The 20,239-nt window shown below is 37.8% G+C and overlaps 2 protein-coding genes across 2 annotated transcripts in view; one reads left to right on the top strand and one right to left on the bottom strand.

Annotated features, from left to right (window-relative positions):
- Positions 1–3,898, top strand: part of ADAM10 (ADAM metallopeptidase domain 10) — a 44,628-nt gene extending 40,730 nt beyond the window's left edge. The window contains exons 14-16 of the mRNA XM_027736961.2: positions 12–232; positions 970–1,096; positions 1,582–3,898. Of these exons, the coding sequence (XP_027592762.1) occupies positions 12–232; positions 970–1,096; positions 1,582–1,676 (443 nt within the window). The 3' untranslated portion in view covers positions 1,677–3,898. The remainder of the gene's footprint in view (positions 1–11; positions 233–969; positions 1,097–1,581) is intronic.
- A 2,526-nt stretch (positions 3,899–6,424) lies between these two features.
- Positions 6,425–20,239, bottom strand: part of LIPC (lipase C, hepatic type) — a 52,186-nt gene continuing 38,371 nt past the window's right edge. The window contains exons 4-9 of the mRNA XM_027736963.2: positions 18,245–18,362; positions 16,000–16,233; positions 14,369–14,611; positions 10,932–11,052; positions 9,999–10,217; positions 6,425–7,573 (exon numbers count right to left, since the gene is read on the bottom strand). Coding sequence (XP_027592764.1) covers positions 7,474–7,573; positions 9,999–10,217; positions 10,932–11,052; positions 14,369–14,611; positions 16,000–16,233; positions 18,245–18,362 — 1,035 coding nt within the window. The 3' untranslated portion in view covers positions 6,425–7,473. The remainder of the gene's footprint in view (positions 7,574–9,998; positions 10,218–10,931; positions 11,053–14,368; positions 14,612–15,999; positions 16,234–18,244; positions 18,363–20,239) is intronic.

Raw genomic sequence — 20,239 nt, 5'->3', positions numbered from 1 at the left:
TCACTTTTCAGTGGACCCAGCAACGTGTGCAAGCACAGGCTCCAGCCAGTGGGAGAATTACTTTCATCTTGAAACTATTACTTTGCAACCTGGATCTCCCTGTAATGATTTCAAAGGCTACTGTGATGTGTTTATGAGGTGTCGACTGGTAGATGCTGATGGCCCTCTAGCTAGATTAAAGAAAGCAATTTTTAATCCAGAACTATATGAAAATATTGCAGAGTGGATTGTGGTAAGTATATTTTTTCTTTTTTATATTACAAGTCTAATGCAAAATGTTCTTGTTAATCAAGAATCACAGCTGATAAGTGTTCTGTATATACACAGTGCTTCAGCATTCTTCAAAGTATAATTAGTCCTTGTTTGACTACTTTTTCTGTAAGCACCCTCAGTGCAGCAAATAATTTTGACAGATTGAAGGAAATGGAAACAAACAAATAATCAAGTAAATATTTTGTGTTAATACCTCTATTCATTCCAGTGTCTGTTTTGGTGGGTTAACGTTCACATTTTTAATTTACCGGTTTTTCTTGTTTTAACAATATTTGAAAGCTCTGATTTCTTTTAAGTAACTAATTATTTTGATCTTTAGCATTCATTATTTTCATTGTGCTGGATGACACTATCCTAATAATAAGCTGGAAGGAAAGCTACAGTGAGACACCACTGTAGAGCTGCATAGTCGATTTTGTGCAAGCTGTTGGTTGTTTCAGGCTTATATGGCTGTTGTAGTGTATCTTCTGTGGAATACTCTTCTGATATTGGAATGGATCTGAAGCATTTGGGCTTTTCTGTGAGAACTCTGAGGACATATTTCTTTCAAGTGTTGTGGTCACATGTTCTCGGTGATGTTTCAGAAAAACTTTTTGATGATTTTTAGAACACAGAGGAAAGCCACACACAATGTCTTCTGTCTCTTGTGCATGTGTGCCAGCCCACAAAGTCTTTTCTTTTTGTCGTTTTTTTTAGGCTTATTGGTGGGCAGTGTTGCTTATGGGAATTGCATTGATCATGTTAATGGCTGGTTTCATTAAGATATGCAGTGTTCATACTCCGAGCAGTAATCCAAAGTTGCCTCCTCATAAACCACTTCCAGGTGAGTATACCAGATAATTAAATTTATAGAGAAATGTTTTTTCCTCAGCTATTTTGTTCTAAAGGGAAATTGTAGGTGTCCCAACCTACAGTTCTTAGTCTGGAGCTGTGAAACTACAAATGGAATTGATGCCAGTGAAACAATTCATAAAAATCTAATTCTTGCCTCATTTTCCTATAACATAATATGCATATCAAAAGAAAGCTTTGAAGACTTTTTCTGAGTCAGAGTTCCTTTCATTTCCTATTCCATGCTACATTCTGTAAGAATTGGCCTGTTTAAGGAACTACTGTTGAGACACTGAAATGCATTCTGTAAGTACTCCTTGCAGTTAATCATCTGTTTAAAACTTTGCAGCTCTGAATCCGAAGCCTTCCAGAAAAAAATAGTTATGTCTGATTTGCATGGCCTGGGCAACTTTGTTTATTTATTTATTTTTTTTTTTTAAACTAATTTTTAATAATGGGTGCCTTTCTTTGCAACAGGCACTTTAAAAAGGAGGAGACCACCCCAAACCACTCAGCCCCCGCAGCGGCAAAGGCCCCGAGAGAGTTATCAGATGGGACATATGAGACGTTGACTGCAGCTTTTTGCCTTGGATCTTCCTAGTGCCTACAATGGGAAAACTCGCTCCAAAGAAAACCTAATAAGTCATTGTCCCCAGTCTTAACTCTCAAAAATCGAAGAGAAAAAAAAAAAAAAGCATGATATGCCCTCAAAACAAGTGGAAGTGGTTGTTAATTTTTAATGAGCGAATCTTCCAGCTCACAAAGAAGAAAAGTGGGGTTTTTTTCTTGCGTATTTTTGGTTTAGTGGCACAAAGGCCTAGCATATCATGATTCTTTCCCCCTTCTGTGCTCTTCAGTGCTGCATTTTTTTCTTCACTTGCAGGCAAATATGGCTGTAGTAAAACTTTTACTCAAGAATTGAGGAAAATATCTATTTTTCAACTGCCAGACAAGGCTAGGAAGCTAGACCACCTCAGCATTGGAGACATTACTTGTCAATGTATATACATTGTTATATGCAGACATGTATTTCTAACGTACACCCGTACTTGTGTGCAATTGTAAACAAGAGAATTGCAATATGGATGTTTCTTTGTATTATAAAACTTTTCCGCTATTAATGAAGAAATTACTGTTTAATTGACATACTCAGGATAACAGAGGATGATGGTGTGTAGTGGTCAAGGATCCTGTGATGCTTTACACAGCAGTTTTGAATCCAATCACACTTTTTTTTTTATCATTATCAAAGTTGTTTCAAGCTCATTTCGTCTTTATCCAACAGCTGCTAAGACACAGCAAACAAGATTGGATGGTCTTGTAGAGATATAACAGGTGTTCTGCAACCTTTGCAAGTGTCAGAATGTTTCAAAAATGTTATATGTAAGTGTCTTTCGTGTAGCTCAGCATAAATATTTTTAATTTCTCTGATTATTCAGTTAAATAATGAATAGTTAGATGAAATATTTCCATGCTTTATTAGAAAATTCTGCCTGTTATTCAACTTGTTTTAAAAATTGCAACCAGTTTATTTGGGCTGTTCAGATATTCTTACAGTATGGTAATTATGTTCTAAGGGATGTGGAAAGAAAGAAAAGCTGTATTTTTTTTTTAATTTTCTTTTTTAATTTATCAGGTATTTGGATAACTTTTCAGCATGATACTGTTGATTCATAACCACTAAAATAGAGTGATTTGCCTGGCTACTGTGGCAGAGTTAAAATTGTAGTTAGGACTACCAATTTTCCCACATTTTATACCAGTTGTGAAGTTCAACAGCACAATGTCCCATTCCAGAGTTTTTATTACGAATGTAAATAATTGGCATTTTTGAAGATGAAACAAAAGATGTCTTAAGGTGCTTACTGCTATGCAGGAGATGAAAGGGGGCATTACAAAACGTTTAAGCTTGTGATGTATTTATTGCTTGTTTTCCAAAAGCACCAAGCTAATTAGAGATGCAAATGGCTATAATTTTCCTGGCTTTGCTTAGGAGAAAATTTACTAAGGGTTGGACAGGCTTCCTTTGTTTGGGTTTTTTTTGTTTTATTTTGGTTTTTTTTTTTTTGGGGGTTTTGTTTTGTTTTTTAAGAGTATAAGGTTTACACAATCATTCTCATAATGTGACGCAAGCCAGCAAGGCCAAAAATGTTACAGAATATAATGGAATCTCTTCCTTGTAAACTTGTACAGTATGTGGTAACTTTTTCAAAATACAGCTTTTTGTACATGGTTTAGAGACAAATTTTGTACATGAAACCCCAAGTCCAATAGACTATATAAATAATTCTAAATGATCTTAACTAGTTAGAAGTGTATGTAGTTGCTTTTAAGTCATTTTAAATACATTTGTTTTAAGACTGTGCAAAGATTGGAAGTGGGTTTGCATTTCTAAAATGGTGACTTTTATTCAGCAAGAGTTCTTAGTAACTTCTTGAGTGTGGTAGACTTTGGAACATGTAAATTTTTTGCCTGTAATGTTATCCTGTGGTAGGATTTTGGCAGACAAATGCTGCCCTATTTTATTTTGAGTCTAAGTTAAATGTTTTCTGAAAACAGAAATGTGCACTGAACTCTCCACTGCAAGTCAAGATGTGGTAAAACTGAAAGCAAGTTCAAGACAATGAAAAGGAAATACTACTGTCAATTCATGTCCACTGTGTTTTATACAGTATCTTTTTTTGTTCACTTTGGAAATTTTTACTAAAAAATGCAAAAAATAAAGTATTGTGCAAAGATATGTAAGGTTTTTTGAAACTTGAAATGCATTAATAAATAGACTTGATGAAATCATCTTCTGAAGATCCATTTACTTGTTGAGCCCTGAAAGCAAAAAGGATACACAGATTCTGCTTCTACTTAATTTTTGGCTTTTGCTGGAAAGGGGCTGTCATGCCAAAAAGTACTGGTACTATCTCTGCTCTATCAAAGTGCCCCTCTCAATTTTAGCACATGTAACTGCATGATAAGAGTAGATGTGTTTGTGTTAACCTGTTTAAGGAAAAACCCTAAAATTGACTTTAAATTAGTTAAATGATCACAGGCATAAAACTTTCTCTGTTCTTACCTTCCAAATGAAAATTAATTACTGGTGGGGTATTCAAGCCTGATGGCACAGCTCCTGAATGATACCTTTGGAAATAAATCTGTATTTGGAGAGGAATATTGGAATTCCCATGCAGTGCTCTGAATGTACAACCGATGGATAAGACTCACAGAAGGAGCAAATTTGCTTTTGCAAGGTGTTTTAAAACTGCTAAGCTGGGTCTCTGTGCTTTTGTGTGTGTTGCTTGGTTGATTTAAGTGATAAGACTGCTTTGAACAGCCAGGTCCTGCCAGTGAGGCTTTCATTCTTTGGGCTGTTTGTTGAGAGTGGCCTGCTAAGACATCTGTCTCCCTGACTGAGCAGTGCACACTTTGATGTTATCAAAGCATATTCAGAGTTCCTTCCTCACAGTGCTTCCCTACCACCACCCCATGTGACTGGTTTTTTTTTTTTATAAAAGTGCTTCTCTTGTAGCTAAATAGCACTGTCTGTGCAAAAGGCATTAAAAGAAAATCACTTAAAAACAGAGCCCTTCTGCAAATCCATATCATAGGTGCCTACTACATTTGGTGGTGGTTGTGTTTAAATCTCCCTAGGAATTGGAAACCAGAAAGGTGGAAATAATGCCTAAGCATCTAAAATACAAATTTCACATGTATTTTAAATATATTTTAAAATATAAGTGAAACAAATTAATACATAACCAGCTGTAATTTTTCTAATAATCCTTAGTTGTACCTATTAATTTATTCATCTTGCATTTCTTAATGTTTTAGTCATTAAATGTATACACTCACCTCTGGTGTAGAAGCATACACAGCATAGTGAGAATGGTGTGAATGTGGGAAGAGCATCAAATTCCTCTTAAACTGTGAAAATTTATTTATGCCATACAGACTGTAAGTCATTGACATAGTTTGCCTTTCAATTAACGTTCCAATATTTCTTTTAGGAAGAACACAAAAGAGAAGAGGTTTTTACTTCTGAATATTGGAGGTTCATTATCACAGAGAGGTGATTAAAAGGCCAGCAGTCATTCTGTCATTCTGAGCTGGGAATGCTGTCACAGGAGGAGGCACCTGGTGGCTTCCATGGTCTCCAGTCAGTTGTTTGGAGTGAGACAGGGATGATTCCAGTGAGCACAAAGTAAGGCACTTGAAATTCTAGGTATGATGTCAGTGTTGCATTCAGGCGTTGTGTGAAACTGAGTATGTCGCAAATTGTGCTTTATTTTGTTTTTAGATCAGGAATTAGCGTAATGACTAATTTGTCATTACAAATGGACAGAGTTTTTAATTGGGACAGCTGTTTGTGAAAAAAGGGCTTCAGAATAAGTGTCTTCTTAAATGCAAGAGTTCAAATACTGAATGTTATTTTTATTTTCCTACTTGGCTTTTTAAAAGTTTTCAAATTATCTTATCTGAGGATATACCAGCTTGTCTCAGTTGAACTGGAGAATGGTTTTTCCCAAAAAACCTGCAGTATCCCTGTTACTTGAGTTTCAGCACACTATAGACAACCTGACCCTTTTTCCACCTGAAATACTTATGGCTGAAATTTCCTTCTTCTGTGTATGCTCCTAATTTGACTTTGCTATTGTGTTTAAGCAAGTGATTTTTACACAATCACAGGCTAGATTACAAACTACAGAGCTTTAATAAAATAATTGTTACAAAATTTAAATATTTGGGATAGCAACCTGAATTGCTATGGAATTAATCACTCAAATTGTAATTTTGACGTAGAAGGTGGAAATGCTTTTGTGTTTAAAAAAAACAGTTTGCTTCATTGAACAAAATCTTTCAAAGCACAAACATTTGTTTTCAGTGAGGATCTAAAGATTCTTTAGTATGGAATTTGTATCTAAATCTTTAAATATTTATCCTAATCAAGATGCAACTCCCAGTGGCCATTTTAAATATTGAAACAGCTTCTGAAATTTACACCTCAGGAAGGGACAACAGCTTGTAAAAGTTAGAAGTTAACACTGTGAATGGTTGGCAGAGATGCCTGCATTCAACATTTGATCGGTGTTCACTGCTTGCAGGATTGCTCAACTTGCTGGTTTTGTCATGCTTTCTAAAACTTGTTCATTTGTCATGCTTTCTAAATAAATCTCGCTTTCCTCCTGATAACATCTGTATATTTTAGTTCAAAATTCCCTGAAATATCTTGGTACGAATAATATGCTTTGCTCCATGGCTCAGCAGTGTCTTGCACTTTTTTTTTACCATTTAGAGAACATTTAACACAAATTGCATTCAAAATGCAGAGTTGTAGAAACATCATTTTAATGAATCTTGTGCTTAGCATTACAAAGGGACAAATGAAATACATACATATTGATTTCTATTTCAGTTTGTACTAACCTGGGAATAAAACCAATCTGAGGCAATAATGTTTCTTTTTGTAGTTTATATTCTGACATAGGAAACAAGGGAATTGTATATGTTTGACTCTCTAAAGTTTGTTTATATGCTCTGAAGCTGTTTGAGGATTTTAGCATTTTCATTTATTGTGGTAGTTTCAAGTTATGCTAAAATCTGGTATACAGTGATTTAGAATCTAAAAATCTCAGGCCTTAATTGAACAGGTGAGTTTGATTTAAATGCAGAAATTAACTGAAATTAACTGTGCTAGAATTGTGTGTAGTATACTAAGCATCCTTGAAATTATTACACTACTAGTAGTTTAAATCAGTTCTTTAATTAAAATAGTTAAACAGCAAAGCACTTTCAAATAGAGCAAAGTTTAGTATAGAATTTTTAGGTGATACAGTTAGTGGGCTTGTCATATGGTTATGGCAGCTCAAGCATTCTGTAGGCTGAGATGCATTTTGTTACCTATTTGGGAGTATTTTCTTTTATGAACTATTTAACTCTTCCTGCATTATGAAATAATTTAGGAAAGTTTTAACTGATAGTAACTCTATTAACATTTCAAAGTATTTAATGGGAAATGCTCCTTTTGAGACTTTTTTTTCCCCCTTAAATCCAACAAAATGAAGTTTTTCAAAGGCTTATGGCAATAATTCTTTCAAATAGGAATACTTTTATTTCTGGCGAGCAGGTGTTTTTTTCAGACTTCAAACAGTTTAAAATTGACTGTTACCTTGATGAAGTTGCTCAGTCATTTCCAGAGTAGGCTCGTAGATAACAAAGCACAGTTGCATCACAAAATCTAAATATTTTAATGTTTTTTCTTCACTACTCTGAACCTCCTAGGATATTTAATGTAACTGTGTGTTTTTAAATCATTTTGCCAGGTGTACAGCATTTTAAATATTTTGGTGAGTAGTTTTCTCTTTGTGTTCCTGCTCATTCTCAGTTTTCTCTCTGATAGCGATCTTCACACCTCACAAATGTCTTCTCTTGGGATGGATGAAGGTGAACGTTGTCGATGCTTTGGGAACAAAATGTCATTCTAGAAAGGAAACACAGCATGTAAGCACAATGTTAGTTAGAAGCTCATGTTCTTTATCCTGTCTTTTACAGGAAGGTATTGTTTTTATAGGCTTGTGAGGAAATGGATTTATCTGACTGCCAGACCGTAGGTACAGAGAATAAAGGAGGAGGCAGCTCCCACGTGTTGTACCCCACGTGCTGCTCTCCACAGCACACCCTCACTGTGATTTGGGCTTTGTATTGTCAGCAGGGCATTGTCATTGTTTCAACTCCTACTATTACCACCGGGATTGCCCTATTTGGGCTGCTGGGATACCAGGAATAGCTGGAATACTGGTATTTAGCTGGGAGTTTGCTAAATATCAGCTATGTAGGATGATAACAACATCAGCAACTAAATGTGCTGTAGAAATATTTGAAACCAAACATGTTGGAATCTGGTATTTTATTCCTCATAATGGTCTTTTACCTGCTTTTTAAATATATGTTGTTGTATCTTAAGTATTTGTCGTTACATAGTCCAACAAAGGAAAATTCGTCATGTATATGAAGATCACAAATACTGAGAGGTAAAGGTACATGGAGATAAAATATTGTTAACTTGTTCAAATCTGAGAAAGCACGGGACAACTCAAAACACATCATGTGCTTACCATCTTTTTTTAAATACTGAATTTCCAAGATTGCTAATTCTGTGATACACGGTGTTTGGTCTGTTGTGGAAGACAGGAATCTGCACACCTCCTTTCTTTGAAGACAATACTTGTCCTTGAGTGTCCTTTGTTCCTCCTTTTAGAATCACATAATAATCTTTCCTTCCCCCCAAGCATCAGTACAGTAATTTCAGCAGTAACGTGTCACTGCCCAGATTGCACAGAACAAAACCCAGCACATGTTCAGTATCCACTAAAAGCTTGACACAAACTCCCACTTCTATTTGCAACAAAAAAACTTGTGAAGAGTGTTAGGTACCTGAAGATACCAGCCTAACTTTTTATTATTATAAGTGCCCACCTCAGTTACCCATTTTCTAGGATTTCTTAAGAAGCACATCAGTAGTAATTGGCTTGTACCAGGTTATTGACACGGGTGTATTGGACAGGAGCTTTCTGGTTAGCAAAATGACTATACCTGACCTGAGCCTTTCATAGCCTTCATTCTTATTTTCTCAAGGTACAAAAATCTGCATTTAACCAGAGCTCTCTAATTTGTGGTGTATGCTACACTTTAATTTGTTTGGCAGCTAGGTCAGTACTGATTTGGGATCATGGCTTTTAAAACAGCAGGAGATGTTATAGAAATTTTTTTTTTCTTAATGGTAGGAGCATGTGCCAAGTGCCAGGTTAGGAAAATACTTTCAAAATACATTTTCAGGAGGGCTAAACCTAAGAAAATATGACCGCTCCTCTGCCCTCCAGCACACACAAATCATCTTATGAAATGTCTCTTTAAGTTGTCTGATTTGTATTTTGTGAGGAGATGCAGCTCTGCCAATAAGTATTGTTCCACAGGAAGTCTGCACTACTTATAACTGGTGATGGTAAGAAAGAGAATGTACCAAGGAAGAATTGCCTTCTAAGACTGAGCCACAGTTACAAGGTAAGGTGTGCTTTTCTCATTAATTAAACTGCTCAGTTAAAATTTCCCCAAAGATTAAAGTAGTGGGAATCATTACAAGTTCTCTCTTCTGGCTGAAATGTCTCTGTATGAATAAGCAGTTTCAAAAGTGTTGTGCATGTTGCTGTACGTAGAAAACAAGACCACTTAGACTTGGTGATCCAGTTTCAAAGCAATAAGCAAGAGAAAAAACACCAAAAAGAATCACAGGACTGTGTAGTTCTGCATGGGATCCTCCTTCTAATGAGTATTTTCAAGAATGGTGATGCTGTGTTTCTCTATGAAGTAGGTGTTGAAAGTCAATTAATATTTTTGTACGTAGGAATCTGAATACTTCATGACCTTAATGTTGGAATCAACATTTATCTTACATAGTATCTTGTTTCATTGACATTTCATGTGGTACTTATGGAGTGAGGTGATCCCCTTCTAAAAATGTCAGAAATTGTAATTAATTGTGTAGAGCACTTGCTTCGTAAAACTTGTTAAAATTCTTGCTTAGATGTGTGTGCTGGTTTCTCTGTTCTTTATTCCCAAGTATCAACGAAACTGGCACCCAGGGCCTGTGTGCCTTTCACTCACACTGGTGGCACTGGTGAGCCAGAGCATTTCCAATTACTCATTTCTGATCTGAGAACAAAGAAATTCTTGAAGTCACCTAAAAATCATGCAATCTGATCTGAGGGACAGGGGAGGGGAAGCCAGAAATTGAACACGGATAAATTCACTATTGGTGTGACTGCTGGGGATTCTGATGCTTGTATTTTGTCTGGGATAACCTGTGTGCCAAACATCTGCGGTGTTATTATTGTTTTCATTACACTTACTTTTGCTGTGTTTCCCCTGCTTTCACTCTTAATGCCTTCACTATAAGTCCTGGTCGACGGGTGCCTTTTGTCCATGGTATTATGGTTTGCACTGTGTCCCAGATGTTTTCCCAAACTGGAGTTCCTTCCCATTTGAACTTGATCATTATTATGTCACCAATATCAGTATCCAGGGTGATGAGAAAAGAGTAGGTTTTGTTCCCAGTAATGCCTTCAACTCTACAGAAAATAAAACCAGAATAATGCTGTCTTAATTATTATGGAATAAAGTAAAAAAAAAAAAAAAAAAAGTTTTTTTCTCTCTAAGACCAAAGAAAGAACTATATTTCATCCTTCTTCTCTAGGACAAAACATTACAATCTCTAGAATACTCTTCCTTCTGATACATAAAGTGGTGAAATATGAAAACACGGTAGGAAAAAAGCAGAAGTGGGAGAAGCTTGAACAGCTGGTGAAGCAGGAGTGTTTTCTGACAGTAGAAGAAAAGGTGTTCCATAATAGCATTTATGTTACATCTTTTGTCTGCTGCAACAAATGCTGACCCACGCTGTTACCTTTGCTTTTGTTAATACAAACGGTGTCCACCCTGATAAATAGCCAAAATTCTTTATCTCAATTACAGCTGATTTTTTTATTTGTGTTTTAATTGATTAGATCATCCCCATGTCATAGCCATGGGATGGACAAAACGTAAGTGGACAGGAAACTTCCAAATCTGCTGTTTGTTTTATAGATTTTTTTTTTCTGCAAAAACTCTATGAATGTTGAAAAACCTGTGATTTTTAGGCATTATGAGTGAAGAGAGGGCATTTTCCAGTTCATCTTCACTTATCTGCTCCGAACCATTTCACTCACAGCGTGACTATCAATTAATAGTATTGCTAACTGGCACCTTTTCTCACGTGCACAATGACAGGGGATACCAATACTCACAGTGGGATGTGCAGGTTTTTAGCATCCTCCTTAGTCCCTATCAGAGACATGGTAAAAGTTGGGTCTATCGGCTTGCCTTGGATTTCATTGATGATGTGGATCCTGAACTGATAATGGTACACTGGAGAAGGGAAGAATTTGCAAAGTGACAAAATTAATGGTCAAAGAAGAAATAGATTTCTTAGGTAAAAAAAGTTTGCCTTTCAAAGCAGAAACTTGGGGGTTTTTTTCCATGTTATTTTTCAAATTATTTGCTGAAATTAAAACTCGATCATTTTTTTCTGATTGTTGCTGTGCTGTGTAATCCCTTAGGGTTTGTGGCCCTGTTGCTCTATTTAAAAGGACAGAGAAAAAAGGTAATCTGGGATGAGTTTCCCTTTAGGATAAAACATTCTTCCATGGGAAATATTGCAGTTTTTCTCAAGTTTAAATGTTAGAATTTCTGGCAAGCCCTCTATCAAGTGACCAGAGGAATCCTTGTGACTGGGTGTGACCAGAGATGTATGATGTGGATTGAAGACTTATGCATTGTGGTCAGGCCCTTTCTCTGATCAATTAGAAAATTGCCCTGCAAAACAGATGGCTCGCCAACTTTCCTTGCCTGCATAATGATACATTGTGCTTCACGTGCCTCTGTTAACAATATGGCTTTGTTCAAGCACATTACTTTGAGAAAGATGTCATTAATGCTTCAGGATTTGGTGAGTTTCTAGAAGAACAGTGTTTAGGAAAGTCTGAACTGAACATTGTCAGAAGGAAGAATGCCTAAGAAGTCATCACTGTTCTGATTGTGAGTAGTTTGATATTTTGTGAATTAGGGAAAAAAAACAAACCAACAACATACAGTTAGAGCTTGTGCACACAGTTTGAAGGTCCAAAACTCTTCCATCTGGTCATTCTACCTGCCACCTTCTAGACTAAACGGATAGGTTTAGGTGTGAAGGAACATTACTGCACACTGGTTTTTGAGTAGAGTCTCTTCACCCACTTCAGTCCTCATTACATCTGAGAATGGCTCCACCATACTGCCAAGGGAATTATGTTTTTCTGTGTATGCACAGATAGTTTGTTTGGTTCTTTTTTTTTTTAGCTCAGGGTGTTCACAATGGAAGGTACTTGCTAGAAAAGCTGTATCTTTTTGTTGTTGTTTTATAGTTGTTATATGTTAGTGAACAATGTGTTTTCTTCTGAAAACATGTCATTCAGTAGATCAGACAAAATGGCTGATCCTTTGCTGCAAACCTGATGAAGATGAAGGCAGAGAGGCTTGTCTACAGATCACTTTTATTAATAATCTGTCTTTCTCTGAATTTTCTCTCCATGTAAAAATTGATTGTTCGATGTCTGTTCAGATACAGCCTAGGTTTTTGCTGTGGTTGTGGGGCTCACTTTAAGGAAAAAGGTGAGCATATTCATGTAAAATCTCCAACTTGGGGTCCCATCACAGCCTTGTTATAACTGTTAACTTGTTTGTGACAACGGGTTTTTTTGTTTGAACTGGATTATTGTACTCTCCAGAATATAATGCCATTAACTTGAAAATGAAATGTCAGATTTTACGAAGGCGCAGAGGATTCTGAAGTGTAATGCTGAGTTTCTCAAATTTCTTCTGTTTGGGCTTCTCACATGATCTTCAGACGTTTTTTTTAAAGCATTACAAAGATGACTTTGTGAGCACCCTCCCACAGTTGCCGCTTTGTTTGGGAACTTTTGTGAAAGGAGACCATTGTCTGGGGCACTGTTATCTGCATATGCGCCAAGGATGTTTTTTTGATGCAAAACCAGTTCCAAGCATAAAAATGCAACGTGTTTAAATTGAAATCAAAGCCAAAAGGACTCGGATATTTTACCACAAGCTGAAACCAGGATATTTTACCACAAGCTGAAACCAGCTCCACGTCCAGAGAAGGATGCAACACAGGGGTTGCATTGTTGTGCCCAGGTGTGGTGACAGCAGACACCGTGGCCCCAGAACCAGTCAGTTCCCTGATCTGACAAGGACCTGACTGTACTGCAGCAGCCTCTGGAATTTTTAAGTCTACCTCAATTAGCTTCCTGAACCCTTTTAAACAGTATTAAGAAGCAATTCAGGAGATTCAGCTGCTCTGAGTAGCAATCAGGGCTGAGCAGACCCCTCTGGAATCATCACTGAATATTTCATAGCTGTGCTAGTGAAAGACTTAAAAAATTGTTTTACAAGTACACGAATTTTTGGTATGTTTTAAAATTTGAATCTGTGATATTGCAGTTGAGCAAGTGGAGTCTGTGGGGAAACAAGCTGTATAATGCAAGCAGCATTTTAAGGCATTTCTCCTCAGGACTGCAAGGCCCTTCGGTGTCCATGCCAGGGGTGCACTGTGGACATCCATCAGAAGGGAGGCTCTGGCCTGGCACAGCCCTGGCAGCAGGAGAGGGGCTGTGGGACCCCCATGGCCAGGGCTGTGCCAGGGCTGTGCTGGGGGGCCGAGGAGCAGCACCTCAGCCCGAGGGGAGTGTCTCCTCCATGTGTGTGACCTGTGGCTCCAGGTAGGAGCCCTGCCCAGGCTGCCCCACACTGCTGCTCCCCACATGCCTCGTGTGCTGGGGAAGGAGGTGGTGAGGAGGAATGCTGTGTGCCAGGAGTCCCTGCCCTGAGAGCCCCTTGGAAGAAGCATGTCCCTGCCTATTATCCCACACAGTCCTGCTTGTTCTTGCTTTAAAACATACATAAACCTTGCCACTGGCAAGGGAATGTCTGTTCAACAGCAGCCATCTCGTGGGCTCTGGCAGCCGAGTGTATTGGAGACTGGCAGAAAGGCCTTGCTCCCCTGTCAGGCTGTGTCTCCTCTGTCTGGTTGTATGGCCAAGAAACCACACTGTCTCCCTGAGCTTAGAAAATTTTTAGTTTGCACTCTTGATAAAGTAATTTAGTAGAACTGAAGCTACAGTACCAGTCTTTATTTTTGTGCTGCAGTTCAGCCCTGTAGAAGTCCGCACTATTCTGGTGTCTGTCCATTGTTTGAAAAGTAGTAATTTGTATGTCATCTCATAGACTAATTGCAGATAAAATTTGGGCAAACTTGGAACAGGGTGTTTTACAGGCCTTCCAGAGCAATTATGCTGCTTTTTTCAGCTTGGCTGTATGCCTGCATCTTTTACAACCAACCCGCACAGGCCAGTTGTAGGGAAATCCTGCAGCTCAGGACCCCAAGCATCTCCAGGGCCTTGGATCCTTGGTTAGCCTGGGGCAAGTGTGCAGCAGGGTTTTTCCCACAGAAATATTAAGAGCTAGGATCTTGATGAAAAGGCATCAGGGTAAGATTCTCAGTTGTCTCAGTAAATTGATTATTCCCACAGATTTTATAAGCCTTAATGAATGAGTAAATAGGATCACAAAGCTTAGGCTCATTCTCTCACTTTGTGATAATCTGGGCACTGTAACAAGTATTCCCACAAACCTTTGAAGGGCATATGTGCTCTTGTTTTCAGAAAGAGTTGTCTGCTTTTTGGGAGCCTTTCCTCCCTGATGTTGTAGCCCAGGGTGTTGCACCGGTTCTTCCTACAGCTGAGGCACAATCCTTTGTTGAAAGTGTTGATGTCGCTGCACCAGTAAGCTGTGATTTGCTTGTTCTTGTGCAGAAGAGAGTCAATGAACAGATGAACTGACCTCTCATGGGAACATTTCACAGCTTGAGTGATGCCTGAAAAAATGCAAACAAAATTTTACATGCCATTGTTCCTTTTTACCATTTCAGCTGCAGAGGAGTACTGTAACCAACTACAAATATGTTACTGGTTTTCCCCCCATACCCTTACTACCCTTTACATCATGATTTTGCCTCAGAAATTATGTATTGTAGCAATTTAACTTTTAGGATAATTCAAAAATAGCTAATAAAATTGAATAATTTGCTGCTTAAACTTCTATAGCCTGACTGTATCAGACTGTAAATATGAACCTTAATTACATTATCCTGGCTGTTTTGGTCAATATAAAATACAATATGAGATGATGTGCAGTCTTTCAGATTACGCCAGATTAAAGACAGCAGTCTCATTCTGAGTGGTTGTCTTTTGGACACTTATACAGTAATATAATATTTTGTCCCTATTAGAGTGAAAAACGTTCATGTTGAATTTTGCTTGCAAACCACTCCTGGGGAAAAAGGAGCAAAAAATGTATTAAACAGATTAAAAAATTATTAAATACATAGAGATGCTTTTATGAGAAGTAAGTATCTTTTTGTTCCTTAAGAGCCATCAAATTACAGTAATTATTTTGTGCAATTGGGAGAACTGTTTTTATATATGTCCATTGATAAGCTTTTGAGCTTGTGCTTGGTTGCTCATTTGTCGTGTTTTATCTGCTAAAAAGTCAGGCCTATGTTTAGGCAGCATGTGATGATAGTTGAGAAATACTTTCACAGTGTCATGCCCTGGGTGAGCAGTGCTCTTTTGGGGTTTTTCAGTGAGCAGTTCTGGTTGTCACTGCACATCAGTACCTTATCTTTTTTCAGTATGTTGCATCAGTTTCTCTGTACGTTTGTGTTTAGGTACATTGGAAATAAGCTTCTATAAATAAAACCCATCCTGGAACACTGTCAGCCAGGTCCTAGAGGGAGCATCATCTACACAGCTGAAGGACAGGGAGTTAGGAAAAGGTGAACTAAGGAGGTGAGTAGTACAGACCTGTGTTTTATTTGATTTGAAATAATTAATGACACACTAGATGAATCTGGCTTAATTAGAATAAGTTTTCTCATTTCCCCTACTGCTAAAACATACCTTTGAAATTACTCAGAAGTGCTTGACAGATAGATGTGTTTGTCATGGACAAACCCACTCACTGCTGCCCTGTCGCTGCAGGATGTTTTCATTTTCAGGAGCTGGACAGCCCAGTTCCTCACTGGAGCCGGGAAAACCAGTTTGAACTCAATACATGTAAAAATTAGATAGCTGATTTCTAGACAAGAAATTTCCTTGCATATGAGGGGTGATAATACTCCCATTAGAAGCTGTTTGAGGTCACAGAGCTGTGTAGTTTCCCAGAGGTCCTGCCAGTGCAATGCTTTGTGCCCTCGGTTCTTACCGGTGATCCCGAACTGTGCGATGTGGTTGTACACGTGCAGGATGTGACAGCCAGGCTGGAAGGTGCCTCCGTTGGGATAGAAGTCGAAATGAGCCACAGGCTGCTTGATGCCCACACTGAGACCCATGTGCTGTTTAGTGAAGGTATGAATTGCATCTACAAAATCTGCATCATCCGGAGACAAACGGTCTGTTGGTGACATTCCTTCAAACAGGGGACCGGCGGGGTCAAGGCCTGCCATAAAAGCAAATAATCCCTTTGTCATTTAGTGCAGAAGGACTGTTCAACTGCTGTAAGAAAAGTCTATGATAAATATTTAAAAGCAGGCAGCACTGCTACTTTCCAAGGTCTTTCTCTGATGGAAACAATGCTAAGAACACTTGTCCTGCAGAGGGTACGTGGTTACAGCAGAAAGTAAAGCAAACACAGGTGCTGTAACAAACAGTAAGTGCTGCCTGCACAAGGCCACAGGCCCAGAGATAGATGTGTTTGTCATGGACAAACCCACTCACTGCCGCCCTGTCACTGCAGGGATGTTTACACAATTTTATTCTTTTAAACTCTAGAGGTCGAGTGTTTCAGAGGCCCTTCTGGAGACACCAGTCCCACAACAAGGTTGACTTTTAGCCCACATTTGGGACCTGAAGCTTTATAAAGCTTCACTTATTGCTAGAAAGGGCTGTATGTCTGGTAGATTTTCTTCATAATGATTTTTCAACTTGAAAAGTCTTCAAGGCAGATCATTACAGTATTCAGAAAAATAATATTCCACTTAGGGAGTCTTGTTGATTTTTGTTTGCTAGATCTTTTTGTATGTTGCTCTTCTTGGTTTGGAATTGATTTATGGAAGAGAACTTTCTGCTTAGTTGAAAGCTGCGTTCAGTTTTGAGGAGAAGCTTCTAAATTTGGTATTCTTCCGTTGGTACTATGGAATAACGTAGCATAGATGTAACCAGACAAGACTAATAACACAGGCTACAAGTAGGGAAGTCACCTTGAAGGCATATATTTCCTTTTAGTTTTAATAACTTTTATCACTGTCAATTTTTTGAGCTTATTGTTACAAGTCTGAACAACTTCTGCTGAAGAATGCATATAGCTGTTACAAAAAATAACGTGTTCTTATATTTTTTACTTATCCATAATCAAGGTTTTATGTACTAATAAGGTTTGAACAAGCAGTGCTGGGGACCTGAAGTCCTTCAGTGTATGCAGAGGTGTAGTATCATGTATTTTGTAAAATCAGCTTCTTGTCATGCAGGCAGTACCACAAGAGCTGATTGTGTAAGGGACTGTGGTATGTGGCAATGAATCCAAGATTAGAGTTGTGACTTCAAAGTATATTCATGTATATTCATATATATATACATGTATCATGTATACTTGCCTCACTTCTAAAGCTGATTAAAGTAAAATCTTTTCTCTGATGAATTAAATGTAGCTGACGTGGGCCTTGTGTAAAATGCACTTGTGTTTTGGTTTTGGTTTTGCCTTTTTTAGGCTGTCACTGGGCATTAGTTCAGGTACTGTGTGCAGTGTACCAATAACATTATAAATGTGTTTTCATTACACTCATTATTAGTACAGTTACAAAACTTTACAGAAAGTTCAGAATGCCACTAGTCAAAATAATCAAGTGTTAGGAGTTAACTTGGTTTGTTTTGAGCATCTATCAGGGATATTCTAATGATATACCTCTTGTAAAATGTAATCCAGAACTATCATTTTTGCCACAGGAGAACTGGCTTGAATTCACTGTGTGAGCACTGTACCATAATTAAAAGCTCAAGCACAGTTAGACAATTTCCTTAATGTATTTTTTTAAATGACTTGCTAACAATGAACAGTGTATTTGAATGACTTTGGGTCGAGACAGTGACCAAAGATCCAAGGTCAGTGGCTAACTTTTAGTTTAACCAATCACTGGGAACAGATACAAGATAAATTCAAGCAACATGCAGCTTGAGTCTCTGGTTTTGTAGTTCTCATGTTTGTATATTCTGTATGTCATAGTTTGGACTGAGGTAAGAGAGATCAAAGACAGAGACACTATGAGACTTAATTTTGAAAAATGTTTTCATTAAATTTTCTAAATCTAATTTCCAAACCAATGGGATGAAACTTCTGAACTGTGGTGAATATTGCTTATTCAACAGCTAATTGTCAATATGACATTGATATGTCAAATGTCTGCATAATTTAATTCAGTTGACTATTATATTTCTTAAAGTTATAAGTGTTTTACCTGTAATTCTTCCAATCTTTTTTGTACCACTGATAAAACTTCCAGCAAATCCTGAAACATGAGCTCCTAGGCTGTACCCAATTAGATGAGCATTGCTTCTGGAAAATTGAATGGATTCCTGGAAGATAGTGGCAACTTGATTTAGATGCAGGAAATGTGAAAAGGATTAAATACTTACTACAAGCTAGAAATACCATGAATTATAACACAAGAAATTTGTATGTTGATGGTGGTGGTCAAATGAAGTGTGTGAATCATTCACTAAATTTCTTCACTGGCTGAGACTTATTCCTTGCTTCCTTTTCACGCAGCAGGAAAATGCCACATATTTAGGCACTGCTACTTAGAAAACCTCCTCCTACTACAGGAGAACCACCAACACAGATAGTAGGATTTTTGTTGTTGTTTGTAGCAAGTGATGCAAATGTGCATTGCCTTTTGTCTGCAGCATCTGACTGTCCTGTGACTGTAAAATGATTATCTGTCCTTTAACTTCAGGGTAAAACAATCCTCTGTAGGAAGTGCCTTGCTTTTTTGGCCTGAGATACAAGCACAAGCTAAACGAGAAGACAAGGTATTGAAAGATTGATCAGATGTGTTAAGTGATATGGCAGTGATATTTCTTGGACTGATTTCTACAAAGCTGAGTATCTGATCTGAAACAAAACTATTGAAGCAGAATTGGCCTCGGGCCCTTCTTTCTACCTAATCTTAAGCATTTAAGAAATTAAGATGTACATCTTAAGCATTTCACCTGAGCTGCAAGTTTTTCTGACTTGTAAAGAAGAACGTGGCATATTTTTCTTGCAGGAAAGGCAAAGCTCTCTTTTAATTTCTTTGTGGATATTGCCTGTCTCAGTGGAGTTGTACAGTCTTGATACTCATCTCTTCTGAAGATGAGGTGAAACTTGGCAAGTTTCTTTTGAGAGAGGCAGCTCTTAGGAATCACAGAATCTGACCAGTTTTCTTCTCAGGTGGTGTTGAGATGGATGCTATCAAGGTTGTTACTGATCATGCCCTATTAATTCTTGGACTAAGAGCACTAATATTTGCTTATTGTTTGTTCTTAATTAAAATGTTGGGCAGCACTGCAGCTTTTATTATATCTATTGAGAATATTTCAAATAATTGACTGCCTGTAAGCATAGCAAAGAGATAGTTAGGGGAGTTGGAATGAAGGGGTTTTTAACCTGAGCTCCCCTTCTGAGTTTAACGTTTTCTGGTTGAACACAAGCTTTTTAATGGTGTGAAAATTTGTGGTATATTTAAATTCTGGAACATATCATGATACAAGAGAAGCTACCTACAGTGCTGGGGCAAGGAGTCATTTATTGAAGCCCGGATTTGTTTGTTGACCCTAGAGAAATCACAGACAGTCTTTACTGTTGACAATGTGGTGTGTCCTGGCAAATGAACAAAGTCCACCGTTTGATTCATTCAATAATTAACAGCTTCAAAAATCACTTCAGGCCCCATCAACTTAAACTGCATTTGACCAAGAGCTAAAGTTGCTTGTAATGTCTCAATGAAAAATAGTGACTCTGGCTCTTTTGCCATTCTTTTGTGCCTCTTGTCCCTAACTGGGCATGGTATCTGACAGCTTCTTGCTCTGCCATCCCAGTTGCAAGCAGCTTAGACCTTCGATGGTATTTGCTACAAATCTTTCAGCTTCCACCTTAGGCCTCACCTTATTTAAATTAATATATTAAAAAATTCACTGTCAAGTACAGAAGTATAATTTCATTTCAAATTAGATAGCTTAAATTAGTATTAGAGGTCGATGCAACAGGAGTTGCTTAGGCTTCCTGATTTGTATGAGTGATTCTCATTCTGGTGTTTGCTTTCTCCCTTTTCAATCCAGCCATGGCCACTGCTCCCCAAGTAGCAGGAGTTTTGATAAGTAGTCACTGTATTAGTGTGTCTCTGCACTCACTGCTGCCTCCATGTCATCTGCTTTGTGAAGCATGTCTGTCCTCTGGAAAGGTCTCCTTTTAC

The sequence above is a fragment of the Pipra filicauda genome, unplaced genomic scaffold (assembly GCF_003945595.2).
Source record: "Pipra filicauda isolate LSUMZ 115617 unplaced genomic scaffold, ASM394559v2 scaffold7_size6619720_pilon, whole genome shotgun sequence".
Classification (NCBI taxonomy): Eukaryota; Metazoa; Chordata; class Aves; order Passeriformes; family Pipridae; genus Pipra; species Pipra filicauda.
The sequence above is the reverse complement of the archived record's forward strand: the minus strand, read 5'-3'. Positions and strand labels throughout refer to the sequence as shown.